The following is a 17059-nucleotide window of genomic DNA, read 5'->3' as shown; positions in this document are numbered from 1 at the left end:
ACAAGAGTTTGGACATATGGTTCATGGATTCATGCTTGACTAATCAGAGTATTCCCATCCCTTTGGCCACATTGATTGTGGGATGGGGTAGACAGTTGACCACAACTAAGTCAGTTTATCTGAAATTTCCTGCTGGAGCTATTAGAAAAGACTCATTCTGCTAAGGATGCTAATCTGGTAGTATGAGTCTTAGGCTGTTGGCAGCATCTTCCCACTAAAAGGAAAATGCCCATCCAATGAGATGAGAAGAGAGAGATGAAACTCCAGTGACATTACACTGAGGCTTCTGGATCCAGCCATGCCTGAAGCCCCAGATTTTTAGTTCCATGAGGCAATACTTTTTTGTGTGCTATAAATTTATAAATTAGCTTAAACTAAGGCAACTTACAACGAAATAGTTCTAATGTAAATAATGAGCAGTCTTCTGCTTTGCAGGGATCCTGTGTCTTAGATTTTTAAGATTCACTAGAAGAATTGATCAGCTCTAATTTTGCTCAGCATTTATGATATTATTCCAAAAATAGTCTACTTTGTTTACTATTGGTACTATTTAGCTTATCCATATAGCCACAGAAATCCATTGACAGAGCTCTTTACCGGGCAAGGTTAATCTTGGAAAGACTGTGTGAGGAGGAATGGTAATCAAGTAGGAAAACCTCAAGGAAATAACTGAAGAAAACCTCTTTCCTTCACAAGTTCCGCCATCTCTTAGTCTACGGATTCAGATACCACTTGCCTTCTTTTGCTCCAGGATGTTTCTTGGGGATCAGTGGGGTAACATGTCCTCTGTCTCAAGCATGAGAGATGGAAAGAGAAAGCATCTTAGCTTCCACAAGATGTTCCTGCTCAGTATCTTGGGCAGTATATTGACAAAGAGATCTGGATTTATAAAACTTATGTGGAACAACAAGTAGCCCAGCAGTCTGATGAAAAACAGGGTGGTGAAAAAGAAATATAGAAAAATCCTGGAAAAAGAAAGCCAAGAAACTGTTAACTAGAGGTTAGAAAACCTGGAACAAAATAGTCATAATCTAAATGCATGTCTGACTCCTTGATATTCAAATGTCTCTACTCTTAACAACCCCTTACAAAGGTAGCCTCTTCCCATATGCTGGCCTGCCAGCTACTCTCTCTCCCATCACCATGTTTAATTTTCTTTCAGCATTTATCACTATGTGAAATTATCTTGTTTTGTTTTTTATTTTTATTTTGGAAAATTGTTTTCAAAAGTAGTTGCACCAATTTATTTATTTATTTTTATTTATTTATTTTTGCGGTACGTGGGCCTCTCACTGTTGTGGCCTCTCCCGTTGCGGGGCACAGGCTCCGGACACGCAGGCTTAGCGGCCATGGCTCACGGGCCCAGCCACTCCGCGGCATGTGGAATCTTCCCAGACCAGGGCACGAACCCGTGTCCCCTGCATCGGCAGGCGGACTCTCAACCACTGCGCCACCAGGGAAGCCCCAGTTGCACCAATTTATACTCCACCAGCAGGGTTTATGTTTCTGTGGATCCACATCCTCTCCAACATTTGATGTTATCAGATTTTGAAACTTTTGTCAATCAGATGGGTATAAAGTAATATCTCATTATGGTCTTGGCTTGCATTTCCTTGATGAACGATGGTGCTGAACATCTATCTGTTCATAGGTTTATTCGTCTTATGTGTTTCCTCTTGCCCATTTATTTACTATGTTGTTTGGGCTTTTCTTATTAATTTGTAGGAATTCTTTATATGTTCTTGATATTAATCCTTTTCCATTGTGTATATTTTGAATATCTGCCCTCTACTTTATAACTTTCACTTGCTCTGAGGTGTTAACAAAATTTATTTACTTTTTAATGTGCATTTTATTTATTTATTTTTGGCTGCACTGGGTCTTTGTTGCTGCACCCAGGCTTTCGCTAGTTGCAGCGAGTGTGGGCTACTCTGCGTTGAGGTGCATGGGCTTCTCGTTGTGGTGGCTTCTCTCATTGAGATGCACAGGCTCTAGGCTCACGGGCTTCAGTAGTTGTGCCTCACAGGCTCTAGAGCGTAGGCTCAGTAGTTGTGGTGCACAGGCTTAGTTGCTCTGCGGCATGTGGGATCTTCCTGGACCAGGGATCGAACCTGTGTCCCCTGCATTGGCAGGCAGATTCTTAACCACTGTGCCACCAGGGAAGTCCCTAAAGTTATTTTTAATAAAGTCTAATTTATCAACATTTCCTTTAGTTAGAATCACTGCTTTTTGTATCTTGTTTGAAAAATCATTCCCTACCCCAAGGCCTAAAAGATACTACTTTGTATTAAGAGTTTATGGTAGTTTAAAAATATGTCCACAAATTCTTTGGTATTCCTTCCTTAGAGAGATTCTTCTCCACTGGAGTGTGGAATAGACTTAATGAATTGCTTCTAAAGAATAACGTATCATGGAAATGACAGTGTGTGATTTCCTATACTATGTACTAAAAGCACTGTGGCTTCCTCCTTACTCCCAGGAGAAAGCCAGCTGTCAGGTTATAAGGACACACACAAGTAGCCTGGTGGAGAGGTCCATCTGATGAAGAACTGAGACCTCCTGCCAGCAACCAGCTGTGTGAGTAAGCTCCTTTGGACATAGATCCTTTAGCCTCAGCCCAGCCTTCTAATGACTGTAACTTCAGCCAACATCTTAACAGCAACCTCGTAACAGACCATGAGCTAGAACCACCCAGCTAAGTAGCTCACAGATTTATGACGCACAGAAAGTGTGAGTTGATAAATGTTTGTTGTTTGTAGCCACTAAATTTTGGGGTAATTTGTTATGTGGCAATAGATAACTAATACTGAGTTTTATAGGTTTTTTTTTTAATTGGTATTTAAGTCTTTAACACATCTGGGCTTGCTTTTTTGTTATACTGTATAGTAGTAATTCAATCTTATTTCTTTCTCATCTGGATAACCGTTTTTTCCCCACCATATTTACTGAACAGTCAATCCTTTCTTTCCCCTCTGACATATAATCACTGTCATATATCAGGGTTCTATATGTGTACTGTTTCTGAGCACATGTTCTTTTCCATTGGTTGATTTTCCTATTCCTCTGATGATACTACACTATCATAATTACTGTAGCTTCCCAGTGAGTCTTGATATCTCAAAGGGCATGTTTCTCATTCCTTGCTCTTCTTTAAAATTGCCCAGGTTATTTTTGACCCATTTACTCTCCCATATACAATATTTTAGTATCATTTTCTTCAATTCCATGAAAAATCTTCTGGGGAGTTTGATTGGAATTGAACTGATTCTATGAATTATTTGGAGACCATCGATATGTTTATGACATTAAGGCTTCCTATCCATGATCATGGTATTTCTCTTCTTTCATTTATATTACCTTTAATATTTCCTAATAAATTTCTATAAATTTCCTTATGGTAGTCTTGATTTCTTATTTAACTGATAAATTATTTTGCCCTTGTGGTTTTAATATGATTTCCACGAGCAAACCTCCACTGTTTCCTTTGCTATGTTACCCTTATCTGGTTGTGCTGGGCTGCATTCTGCCTCAGGACAAATTCATGGCCCAACTCCACTCACCAGTCAAAAACAGCCCCTTGGGCTTCCCTGGTGGTGCAGTGGTTGGGAGTCTGCCAGCTGATGCAGAGGACACAGGTTTGTGCCCCGGTCCGGGATGATCCCACATGCCGTGGAGCAGCTGGGCCCGTGAGCCATGGCCGCTGGGCCTGTGCGTCCGGAGCCTGTGCTCCGCAGTGGGAGAGGCCACAACAGTGAGAGGCCCACGTACCGCCAAAAAAAGAAAATCAGCCCCTTCCCCTCCAGTTTTCTTAAGTTTTCCTGTAGAGTTAATCTTGGTGACAAGAGCCAGGATCCATTCTAATACAGGATCTTGCTCAAAATTAGAATCAAAAGCCTTTTAAAAGCCTCTTTCCACCACTCTTCTTGAAGCTGGATACAGTATTCATGAGAAGGGTCTGGGATGACGTGCCCAGGGACAATATTAGGAATAACCTAGCTTTCTAATTTCTTATCAGCGCATGGTATACCAGTGCTCCAAGGATGCTGGATCAGAGCAAGAGGAAAGACATTTGTAGTTTGATGTGATGAGCTAGACTTGCTGGGCTTACTAACTCTCTTTATGGCAGATAGCTCTTATCCCAGGAACATGGGCAATTCCATGCTGGGCGCTGGTGTTGAATTATAGGTGAAGGTGGCCTAGGAGTTCTAGGGAAGATTCTGCTAGTTGTTCTGGGAACATGTATTGAAGGATATTGAAATATATAATTCTTCACTTATCTGGTATGAAGGAGTATCCCTCTTAAGCAAATTTTCCAGACAGTTGGAGCTGACCTTTAAGCACCAGTAATTTTATGTTAACCATTTTGATTGGACTTTTTCTAAATCACATTTCATACCACTTTAAATATATGTTTCTCTATGCCTTCTTAAACATACTATATTGAACATAATTTGACCTTTTCTTAAAAATATAGGGGCTTCAATACCAATTTTACTTTGCTATCACGATGATTCCCTAAGGACTAATATCCACTCATTTGTTTGAATCTTGAGTTCTTATTTGGTTTAACAAGATTTTTGAGCAATTATTGTGTGCTGAATACTGTTAGGTGCTGTCTCCTTTTCCCAAATCATTTTCTCTCTCTTTTATCTGCTGTGAGGCAGTGGTATACTTGCATTTAGAAATTCTCTCCCTATTTTTATTTTTCACATTAGGGGGTAATGTGCTGACATCGTGATAAAGTTTGAGGGAGGCACATCTCACACAATAGTGTGAAAACCCAATCTTCATGCTTACGAACCACAGAAGGATCTCCCCATTTCTTTTTTTAAGTTTTTTAAAAAATTTATTTTATTGTGATGAGAACACTTAACATGAGATTTACCTTCCTAACAAATTTTTAAGTGTGCAACACATTATCATTGACTACAGGTGCAGTGTTATACAGCAGATCTCTAGAACTTAATCATCTTGTTTAACGAAAGATTTATGCCGATGGATTAGTAACTTCCCGTGCCCCTCCCCCCACCCCCTGTCAGCCATCATTCCACACTTTGATTCATGAACTTGACTGTTTTAGATACCTCATATAAGTGGAATCATGCAGTATTTGTCTTTCTGTGACTAGCTTATTTCACTTAGCATAATGTCCTCAAGGTGCCTCAGTGTTATCATATATTGCAGAAGTTCTTTCTTTCTTTTTTATAACCCTCCTTGTTTATTCTTTTCATTTTTTTAAAATTTCTTTTGTTTTTCTATTTTTAATTTTTAATTTTTTTATTGGAGTCCCCATTTCTAATCAACTGATGTTACTGGGAAACCAGACACATCAAACTAGTTGAAAGTGTTGAAGGGAAAAGGGGGTAAGTATGACACTTGTCACATCTCCTCTAGGTGATAGGATTCCTGTTTCTGATTACTGCTAGGCCACTGGCTTCTAATACTGGAAAGCTGAGATTAGTCATCGCCTTTGGGCAAGGAAGTCATAACAGTGAACTGAGAAATGTAGTCATTGATAAAACAAATTTGTTGACTGTGTGTGTGCGTGTGTGTGTGTATACAATGTTCTCCTTGTCTAGACTCTGCTATCTGCTAGTATGGCTAAGTAGAACTCCCAGTTTTCTGGGAAGTTTACTCAAAGGGATTTACTTACGTTTTACAGAATCCTGTTTTCTTCTTTTGGAGAGAGTTATCCTGGGAGAAAAAGAAAGGGCAGTGATAAATAAACAATTTCTGGACGCTGTTATCACTGCCAAGTAGTACTGAGCCATTAATTAAATGTTATTTTAGGTAAAATTTTACAAATTTTTTCATATACATAAGCAGATGAAATTTTCAAAGCCAAATATATGTACATATATATATGTGTGTGTATATATGTATCTGTGTATATATATATGTATGTGTGTGTGTGTGTGTGTATATATATATATATTTATATATAAAACTGCATTACCTTTTTATATATTGATAGGAATAAATGAAGACTTAGAAGGGTAGGGTCATACAGCTTGTAAGTGGCAGGACGAGGCCTGGAACCCAGGTCCTCTCAGTTCACATTTTGGGCTCTCTCAACTATACCCTTACCTTCTACTTAGCCAGTGACCCTTAGAGAAGTTTACAGGCTATAAAAACCACACAAACATATTCCAAGAGATAAATTTTGAAAGCTATAAAAATGTAAAGATGAGAATATATCCTGGATTTCTGTAACATCCCTCTTCCAAAATATTTTCTCAGTTACTTCATTTTCCTTTAAACTTCCTTGTGAGATAAAAAGGAAGAGGAATTATGATCACACTTTAAAACTGTGGAAATGAGGCTTGCAGAATTGGAATTAGAAAGCAGCTTTCTGGGTTACAAATTTGATTCTATAGCTTGAGTGAGATTAAGTGGCATGCTAGCTGGTCAGCTGCTCAGGCAGCCTCTCTAAAGAGATTGCTCAAACATCACAGGTCGTTGAACCATCACATGGACTCTGATAATCTTGATGAAGACAGTCCTGTTGTTTCTCTGATAGCTGGTCAGAAGGAATACTTTAATAAGTCACCGGGAATAGATGGTGGGACACATCAGGTAGCATGCCAAGCTTGGTTCTAGAGAGGTGGACTTCAGTTAATTTCAGGAGTTTTGCTTGCTGAGTGGAATACATAAGCTTGGGACCAGGATAACCTGTTCAGGACAGTGGGAACTATAGTCACTGTGGAAATGGTCTAACATATTCAAACATCTGGAGCACCTCAAGGGTAATAGTCAAATGTTGATATTTGCTTTTAAGGAAGAGATGACTTCTCTTTTCTGAGATTATAAAGACCCTATATCTCAACAACATAAAATTTCTGCTGAATGTCCACTTTGGCTCTAAAGGAAATATAAATTACAATTAAAGTCCAATAAACTTTATCTATGTACTTGCTTCCACAAGACACCAAGCAGGCTAAGAGGCCTGGTGCTCTACATCCAAGTCTGTTTCCTTCAGACCTTTGCATATGTGCTGGTGACATCATGATGTTAAAGATGAATAGACACTGAAGCTGTAGCATAAAGAAGCAACTGCTTCCTATGTTTTAACTCATAGGCCAACTCTGATTAGATGGTGATAGATGCCCTTGGTGTTCTGTGTAGTAAAAGATTCTGGACCATGCTGGGATCATCAGGAAAGAGTGCTGTGATTACAGGAGATAGAGGAGTGGTGTATGTGTCATATACTGGCCTTCTCTCCACAGAGTGCACCCTCAGTTAATGTTCCTTCTCGCTTCTATTCTAAACTTTCTTTGGTCTTGGGCTGGTTTCTTTGAGAACACATCATTTGCACAGCTGTAAGAGGGAAGACAGCTGTTCCTTAGCATCCTCTTTATTTGTTTAGGGTTGAAATGCTTTGGAATTATATCTGGTACTGTTCTTGGAAAATCCACATGGGAAGATTGCTAGATGTTTGGTGGCTTATAGTGATTTTGGAAACTCCTTTGAAAGGTGAAGAAGCTGAAGATGGAGTAGGTGCTTACCTTGTTATTTTGGCCATTACACTCTTTGCTTGCTGAGTTCATGCTTATGGCTTTTGACCTAGGGGGAAAAGAACCAAGATAGAGATTGGATAAAGTGCCCTCAAAGATTCATACTATATGATGGTTGTTTAAAAACAGTCTTATATTCTAATTCTATTATAGCCAGTTGCTACATGTAGCTATTTAAATTTAAATTAATTAAAATAAAAAATAAGTTCCTCAGTCATACTACCTGTTCTTCAAGTACTCAGTAAGTGGCCAAGTGGATACTTAATAGATAGTATAGAAATTTCTGTTGAATAGCCTTGTTCTAGAAACTTAGCTTAGCAGTCAAGCCATACCTAGTACTCAGGAAGGATTTTGGGAGACTTGAAGGTATTCTTTAGGGGCGAGGACCTCCAAGTCCTAGTGTCTTGGACACAAGGCCACGGTGTGTACCTGCCTATTTAGAGGCTTTATGCAGTTTGGGTCTCTTTCTCTTCACCACAAGGTTCCAAAATATTTATATATAGAGATACTTCTTGACTGAATTAAGATTTAACATCTAAAGAGGGTCAAGAAATGGAAGTGAGGTTTTTGGTTTAGTTTCTCATCATTTAAACTCTTTTGACAAACTCAAGGGGTATTTTTTTGGGGAAGGAAGCTTTTATTTACGTTTAATATGAATGTTCTACTTATCAAGGTGCCTGACCACTAACCCTTTTTAAAGCACATGTTCCTACCCTTAATATAAACCCAAATAATTGGTAACGTGATAAAGCTATGAAGGGAGATGTGTTTCTACAGTCTTTGAAGAAGGATGGGAGAAGGACCTGCGTTTTAAAGTTGGTGTGGTTCAGTGGGAGTCGACCTGATTACTACAGAGGGGAAAGATATGTGGTGTTGGGGGCCTCATAATTCCAAACTGGAATTAGAGAGATGTTTGCTCTGACCCAGGCTGAGATGGAGTTCCCACTAAAAGCAGGATGTTCCTTTGTTTGCCAAAGCTTACACTTCTCTCTCGAGGAACTGATTCTCTAGTTCTTCTTCTATTTTCTTCAAAGTTTCCCGGTACTTCTTCAAAGAGAAATAAAAGAAAGCGCGGTTACTAATTAAAGCCCTGTGCTTTTCCTAATCATAATAAACAGGCATTATTACATTGTCACATAAATGTTTGCTATTCCCACTGCCACTTTTTCTCCTTCCTAGCCTCCACCCCACCACTACTGATTTCTCACTATATTTCACCATTGGACAGGTCTCTGGGGGTAATTGGGATTATAAACAGGAAAAGTGTTCATTATTAAGTTAAGGGCACAGAGGCTGGGAGACCAGGGAGGTAACAGAATGATATTGGTGGTGGAGTGTCATAGACCCTAAAGTCCCTCTGGAATGACACCTTGAAGAGTTAAAATTGTTCCAGACAGTATGCTCTGAAAAACCTGGTTCCATTTCACCCTATACCTGAACAAACCCTTTGCTGTCCCTTTACTGAGGGGCTGTACCTTTATGCAGAGGGCCTGATCTTCACAGAGCTGGGCCAAAAGTGCATAGTCTTCTATTACCTGGGGAGACTAAAATTTATTAGTCTTAAATTTTCTCAGTGAATTGCTGTAAGAACAATAGTATACTTGTTTCCTCCTGTGTACCAGACCCTAAATATGGCCTTCCAATTGTTCTAAATATGTTTTTTTGTACATATAAACTAATTTTTTTGAGGGTTAACAAGCTATATTTTATAGTCCCTTGGGGATTATTTGGGGACAGTTGGGAGAAGAATAGATACTAATTTGTGGAAGATATAGATCATGAAGTGTATCCTATAAAAAATATTAAATAAAAGGTAACTTAGGAGACTATAGTCATCTTCCTTTCCTTCATACCCTCCTGATCCCATAATGGTTTGGGATCTAGAACCTTATTATAACTCAATCATTTGAGGAATGCATTAGATCGTCTGACCGAGAATGGAGTATCCCTTCCTTTGGGAGGAGTAACATTGAAGTTACTGTGGTTACCTTGGCCAGTTCCTTCTCTTGGTCTGCACAGGAGGCTTCCAGCTGTTGTAACTTAACCTATAGACAAGGAAGGAGGCTGGTAACTCAGCAAGGCAAAAACAGGATTCCATTCTGAAATGCTATAGCAAAGGTTATCTCACAGGTGGTTGAAGTGCATTGGGCACCATTTCAGATATCTTTTTGATGGAGGACAGTCAAACTGTCCTTGCAGCTGCCTGGTGAGCCTGCACTCTTGACCACTGAGTATTCATCAGTGCTTTGTTTGCCCTTAAACTTCAATTCTTAGCTTCCTTCTTCCTTAGCTATTTCTCTTAGAAAAACATCAACCTTGAAAAATTCACTGTCACTTTTGCTTTTATATATTCATGGCTCACTCCTTTCTTTCTCCCTGTATTTCTTCTTTCCTCTCTTCCTTCCTTGAATACTTGATGAAAGCCTCTTATATATCGGCCACTATACTGGAGTGACAGGGAAAGGGCAGGGGGAGTACTGAGGATACAGTGATGAATGGAATTGATAGGCTTTCTGCCTCACAGAGCTGACATTCTAGTTGGGGGACATAACAGATGAGTCAACATGATAAGTGCTGTGAAGGAAATAAAAGCCGAGTAATGTGCTGAGAGTGAGAGTGAGTGATGGCATAAGAGCTAATATAGGTGGTTGGCGAAGGCCTCTCTGATGATACTTGAGCTGAAATCTGAAAGATAAATATTAGTCAAATGGAGATCTGGAGGAAATATGTCCCATGCAGAGGTTACAACAAGGGCCAAGACTGTGAACTTTGGTATGTATGAAGAAGTTATGTGGCTGAAGCACAGGGGATACTGGTAAGGTGGGGAAAGGTAGCCACTGATGAGGTTACATACGTAGGGCCTTATAGCTTCTAAAAAAATTTGGTTCTTTTATTTATTTATGTATGTATGTATGTATGTATGGCTGCGTTGGGCCTTTGTTGCTGCACGCGGGCTTTCTCTAGTTGTGGTGAGCGGGGGCTACTCTTTGTTGTGGTGTGCGGGCTTCTCATTGCAGTGGCTTTTCTTGCTGTGGAGCACAGGCTCTAGGCACGTGGGCTTCAGTAGCTGTGGCTTGTAGGCTCTAGAGCGCAGGCTCAGTAGTTGTGGCACGTGGGCTTAGTTGCTCCATGGCATGTGGGATCTTCCCGGACCAGAGCTCGATACTGTGTCCCCTGCATTGGCAGGCGATTCTTAACCAGTGCGCCACCAGGGAAGTCCCCAAAGTTTGGTTCTTTATTCTAATTGTAGTAAAAGGCCAGGAGAGAGCTTCAAGTGGTAAAGACACAATCTGACCTGTGTTTTTAAAGAAGAGACTTTTCAATATGTGGAAAGTGAGATTGTTTAGGAGTAAGAGTTGAAGCAGGAAGACTTGTTAGGAGGCTACTTCAGCATCCAGGTGAGGGGTATGGTGGCTTGCAAGAGGGTAGTACTATTATTAGTAGTAGATAGGGAAGAATGGATGCATTTGGGTTATATTCTGTAGGAAGAGCAGATATAACTATTTTCCCTTCCTTCCCTTTCAGCTCTGTTGTTCCCACTTTCATCTAGGGATCATTATTTTACATCTGGATGCTTCTAACAGTTCCTTTCCCCTCCAGTCAGTTACAACCAGGGCCAGAAAGAAAAATGTGCTAAAGGCTGTATTTTCAAGACACTGGCCTGAGTCACAAGGAGTTGAAGCAGGCATCCCATTAAACTACTGAACTAATCACCAGCATGCAAGGGGAACAGAAGCAAAGGAGATGCTGTATATTTCATAGAATTAGAGATATCGCCTAAGAATTCTACAAAAGAGGTGGGCAAAAGGGAGTGATTCAGAGGGTTAATAATACTCTAGAAGTCTTTAGGGCTGGGCTGGTTGCTGCTAGGAAAATAATGGCCATTGTTCTGACAACACCTGGAACTCTGTAGTCTGTCAGCTCAGCTCACCTGACATAGCCAGCATTAAAGTGTCCCCACTAGATTCTGGTGGCCTTACTGTCAGGAAAACTTGTTTTGGGCAGGAGAAGGAAGAAAATCAGTCTCTGACTGCTGCAGTTATATGGTAAGAATAGTCATGGGGCTTCATAATCCTTTCTAGTGTTAACTTCACTTTCTTCCTGATGTACACACAGGATCCAGATTTCTTTCTTTCCAGGTAAATTTCCTGGATGTACATGACTAAGCAAGCTTACTTGGTGGCCTTAAACTTCTTCTTCTTCTTCTTCTTCTTCTTCTTTTTTTTTTTTTTTTTTTGTGGCCATCAACACTAATTTGGCCAAGAGAAGATAGGAGAGTGATTCTCTATTCTTTCTTTTTATATTTCTATTTTCAGTGTGTCCATATCTTCATAGGCTTCATATACACAGTATGGGCTTAAGTGTGGGCTTAATAAGCTAAAGAAAAATTAAGGCAAGGATAAAGATGCAATTCTACAGAAAGTATCAACTTAGAATTTTACCTGTTCTCTAAATTAAAAAAAGTAAGTCTCTAATTCTTCTTGCATCTTTGATCGGATGTGTTGTGGTTGTGTCCAGGTTCTTAGCTCTGGAACACAATTAGAGAAATGCTAAGCACTGTCTGATGCACTTAGCATGCAGAACTCACTAGATACTTGAATGACCAACTTAATGATTTCTTTTCTAGATTGGATTCCATGACAGGATGTGTAAGTTGCCTAGCATGCAGTAGAGTTACAGATCCTAGCTCTGCCTCTATGAATTCATACATATGCCTTAGCCACTCTCTTAAATAGTCACTTTAAAATTATGTGACTTCAGGTTTTAGCTCTCCAAAAAAAGGAAAGAATACTTTATATACACAATTTCACTCAATTTTCAAACAGAGGCTGGGAGGGACTGATTAAATTGCCCTTCATATACCACACTAAGTACTGGGGACAGGATTTAAATTAGGGACTTCAACTGCCTCCAGTGTTATATATGCATTTGTGTTCTGCTCTTCCTCATGGAAGAAAGAACAAAATATATGGCTTCAGAGTAAAATTCCTTACTAAGAGCAGAGGAAATGTCAGTACTCAGTGGCCCAGGCTTATGCCTGACATGGGTAAAACTACAAAGAATTTATCCCAACTTTGACAGTTGTTTCCACTTGAAAGCTTGTTTCCTGTTCATATATTCCAAACCCATTCAAGATTGCTTTTCCATTTACCTTTGACTCTTCTGGGGTTCCCTTTAGATTGCCTTGTTCACACTTAGTTGCCTTTTGAGATTTCCTTGTAAGCTACAGTTTCAAATAAAAAAATACATTGCAAATAAAAAATACATCAAATAAAAAAAAAAGAAAGAAAACAAAGACATTCTCTGGTGTATGTGTGGGCTGGTAATTTGGTCTTGATAAAAGCTGCCAGGAGGTGGTCCTTTGGTGGATACTTGGTGCTCTTGGAAACATCTTTATTCTACCTCTAACTTCTTCTCACTAGTCTTGGCCACCAAAGCTGGAGCCTGCTCAAGGCAGGGGTACTTTTCTGAACCCCTCATCCATGCTGGGTTATTCAGGAATGGGTCAGAAAGTAGGGTATCATAGGAAGCCCACTGTATTCTGAGCAGGAGTTGAGGTAGAGGGAATGCCTAGACAAGGAAGAGGGAATCCTTAGGAATTAAGTATTTTTAAGTCTCTGTTGAAAGTAAAATTAACTCTCATTACAGAGCTACCAGCCAATCACTTTAACAGAGTGTCTACTGGAATCCCTTTTCTTGTAATAGAATGAAGGAACCTGTGGGATCACTGAGTACCCTGAATAACCCACTCCCGCCGTCCATCTGATACTTGCAGGGAAGATCCATGGCATTTATTTAGGTCATGAAGCTCAGCCTCAGGAGAGTAGTATCCACCCCAGCACAGGCCTCTCTGACATGTGGGATCCCCTATGACCACTTTTGCTCCCTTGCCTCTTTGGTGCCTGGGGATGCTGTGGGAACACTGGGGAACACAAGAGCCCCATCCCACCTTTCTTTCAAGTTCTGCTATACTGTGGACCAGAGTCTCATTCTTCCTTTCCTGTTGAGAGAAAGAAGCAGAGTGTAAGTGTGCATCTGCATACCATCTTCTGTCTTTATTTAGTTGATTGTTCTCCATTTTGCTCCAGTGATCATTTCCTGCAGGAACTCTACCTTATTGCATAAGGTCAGGTAAAGAACCTGTGGTTTGATCTCAATACATACACACCAACTTAACAGGGATAGAGATGCCCACACGCAGGGCTTCCCAATACTAAATATTACCAAAGAAACCCTACCCTCCACACATCCCTTTCCATGCATGGACACATCCTGCCATGACTTTTTTTTTTTTTTTTTTTTGCGGTACGCGGGCCTCTCACTGTTGTGGCCTCTCCCGCTGCGGAGCACAGGCTCCGGACGCGCAGGCTCAGTGGCCATGGCTCACGAGCCCAGCCACTCCGCGGCATGTGGGATCTTCCCGGACCAGGGCACGAACCCGTGTCCCCTGCACCGGCAGGCGGACTCTCAACCACTGCGCCACCAGGGAAGCCCTTGCCATGACTTTTGAGTTGACTACTAGTTGTATGTAAAAAGGAGAGACTAGCTTATCTGATAGTTGATGAGAGACAGGATGATGAATAAAACCTATCATACAGCTCTTCCTAGCTTCTTGCTTACCAGTCTGGCTGTTTCTTCTTCTAGCACGTGCAGGGCTCTTTCCCTTTCCATCGTGGTGCGGTTCTCCTTCCCCCACTCCTCACCCTCTGCCAGGTCTCTGGTCTGAGTGATCTCATTTTCCAGCCTAGATGATGCAAGCACACACTCTGAGGATCTGGCAGTTTCAGAACCGATAAAACACAAATATCAGTTTCAAGGGAACCTCAGTGACAATAAACACGAATCTCAAGTTGGAAACCATTCTTTCCTGGATCCTTAGACTCAGAATCACTTTCAAGGCAGGAAAAGTAAGATTCCTCTGATTCCCAAGTCAAACACCCCAATGTTCTTTCAGCTCAGGTAAGTATCACCCAATTTTTTTAGGAATCTCTTTAAAACTTGCTGTATTTCAGAGTTTGAGCCACAGAGAAATGCCAGAGAATGAAGAAGAAACTTTGCTGTACAAGATTTAGGTCTCTAGAACAAACAGGAAAATTTAGTGTTGTCTCTTCTCTTCTACCCCATCCTCTGGATGGAGAACTTCCCTCATGGTACCCCAACGCTCACCTCTGAATCTCATCTTCCTTCTTGCGGATTTTGAGAAGAAGGTCCTGATTTGCTTCATCAATTCTCTGCATATCCCTTTCAAGGTTCATATTCAAACTGTTAATGTTCCTCTTTGACTGGGCCAGTCTTAAGATTTCCACTTCCTCTGACCTGTAGACTCAGTCCCCAAATTGAACAAGGGCCAGTTATCTTAAGATCAGTAATCTTTGGACTAAATGGGATATCTAGACGGCACGTAATTCATTAACCTGGCTGTTTCTGGAAGCACATCTGTCCTTTTTCATTCTTAGGAAATTATATTTCTTAATCATGCTCTACAGTTTGTTTCAATAATTCTCAACTTGGTCAGCAAGAGAGGTTTTTCTCAGGCTTTCTCAGCCAAAGTGCTCAATATACTAGTGCACCTCCACTCTGGTTCCAGAAGTCTTGCTTCCTTAAATAGTGTCCTGCATTGGTTTCTAAGACAAGTTGTTCACAAAATCTACTCATGCAATACACTTTTATTGAGTACTTTTATCCAGGTAGCTGGCACATTCCTTATGACTGAGCCCAGCTTTATGCAGAGCCAAAAGAGATTTCCACCAGCAGGTAGGGCTTCAGTCTTTCCCTTCCTCCTCCCATCTCAAAACTTCTCTCACAGTGCCTGCTACAAAGCTTGAGTGTCTATCTTGAGAGTCACTTCATTGAGCACACAGGTATGATCCAGGCATTCACTTTCAAGAATTCAAAACTCCTTTTGAAGTAAATTTGAATAAAATAAGGGTAACACTAGAGTCATCTAGAAAGGGTACCTGGCACATGGAAGCTCTCAATAAACTTTTCTTTTTCTTGTATCATTAATTAGTTTGCTTTTCAAATGATTAACCATAAATAAGTTAGTGAGGCAGACTTTTGAGTAAGGATGAGGGATGATTTTGGCAAAGAAGACTTTATAATAGCTATCACTTCAGGAGGGCATGAAGGGCTTGAGGTGGAGTGCAATGGGGGAGGGATAGATAGTAGATGGAGAGAGAGAGGGAGACTAGAAGATGAAGGAAGACATCTACAGCAGACCTGCTTCATACCTTGGCCCTTGGATGTGGCTTTGCCTAATCATGATTACTTACTCATCATCTAGTTGATCTTCCTTGTGTTCTTCCATTGTAGATTCCCTAAAATATCAGCAGAGATGTATCTAATGAGTTGGGGAAATGGGTCCATTTGTGAAGTAGAGTAACTAGCCAAGAGCCCCCAAATATAGAAACAGAATTAACTGGTTTCTTCCCTCCAACTTCACATTTTGGCCATGACAAAATTCAGCCTTTTGGTTTTCTGCTCACGTTCTGATTATGCCTCAGTAAGGATACAGTGAGGATACAGGGATAATGCTGGAAATTTCAGTATATATCCTGCTAGCAGGTATATTCAGAGATAGTTCACCAACACAAAACCCTTTGGAATTTATACACAGCAATAAGAATCAATAGAGGTAATCAATTGTTCTTAACTCCCTTTCTACTCTAGGGCCACTTGCTTTCCTAAAGGGCCCATGGGCCTGAGTGTAGGTGTACAACTTCTCTGAAAAGTAATCTCTCTGCTCTCTAGCCTGGACTCTGTAAGAATCTCCAGATATTAAGATCTTAGTATTAAACAGGGCTCAGAAAAACCAAGCAGAAGTAAATTTGGCTTGCTCTGCCCCTTTGGTTTCCTCTTTAAATCCATTACTTCCATAAACTCCACCTCTTTTCTGATGTGTATGGTCTTCCTGATTCTGCTCTAGGCAATTAGTTTCTGAAGAGTCTAATCTTTCCCCAGTGGAACTGTCCAGTAGAATCTCAGAACCTTCTGAGGTGTCATGACCCTGCTATTGACATGGGGGGCAGCATGTCACAGTAGGTTGGGTGGCAACGGTTTCTCATCATCTGTGGAGACTTCAGACCCTACATGGTTGTGTGTGTTTCATGGTCACGTCTTCCCTTTGGCAGCAGTAGTTTAATGGATCTGATTTCTGGGCAGTATGAAGGGGTAGCCCCTGTCTTTTATTTCTCTGGCAGATTGTGCTCCCTTGCTTCAAAGTGTGACTAATATGGAAAGTCTGATTCCTAATCCCATCGTGTAGCCAACTAACTACTCATTCATTGGACAAACACTGAAACATTGAAGGAGCTCCTATGTATGCCAGGCATTGTTCTAAGCATTAGGGAGACAGAGTAAACAAAACAGCCAAGACACCTGCCCTCATGGGGTTTACATTCTAGGGTGTGTGTGTGTGTGTTGGGGGGAGGGGTAGCACAAGCAGCATGGGCCAGCATACAGCCTGAAAGGCCAGCAGACCCAGGAGCAGCAAGAGAAGCCATGAAGACCCAAAGCTCCTCCTTCAACCCTCCTTAAGGATATGT

At 40.8% G+C, this 17059-nt stretch overlaps 1 protein-coding gene and 1 non-coding gene across 2 annotated transcripts; both read right to left on the bottom strand.

Annotated features, from left to right (window-relative positions):
• Window positions 1–766: 766 nt before the first annotated feature.
• On the bottom strand, window positions 767–15822 carry TMCO5A (transmembrane and coiled-coil domains 5A). Its single transcript, XM_060003547.1, has 11 exons — window positions 15788–15822; window positions 14682–14831; window positions 14136–14259; window positions 13465–13515; window positions 12667–12738; window positions 9503–9559; window positions 8990–9049; window positions 8497–8561; window positions 7506–7563; window positions 5654–5694; window positions 767–965 (listed from the first exon to the last, which is right to left on the bottom strand). The coding sequence occupies exons 1-11, from the start codon at window positions 15820–15822 to the stop codon at window positions 767–769; spliced, it is 912 nt and encodes a 303-aa protein (XP_059859530.1).
• Window positions 4705–4812, bottom strand: LOC132421481 (small nucleolar RNA U13). The gene has a single exon (XR_009518725.1). It is a non-coding gene; the product is annotated as a small nucleolar RNA U13 (small nucleolar RNA).
• Window positions 15823–17059: the final 1237 nt, after the last annotated feature.

The sequence above is a fragment of the Delphinus delphis genome, chromosome 2, assembly GCF_949987515.2.
Source record: "Delphinus delphis chromosome 2, mDelDel1.2, whole genome shotgun sequence".
In the NCBI taxonomy this organism is placed as follows: domain Eukaryota; kingdom Metazoa; phylum Chordata; class Mammalia; order Artiodactyla; family Delphinidae; genus Delphinus; species Delphinus delphis.
This window is presented reverse-complemented; position numbering and strand designations above follow the sequence as displayed.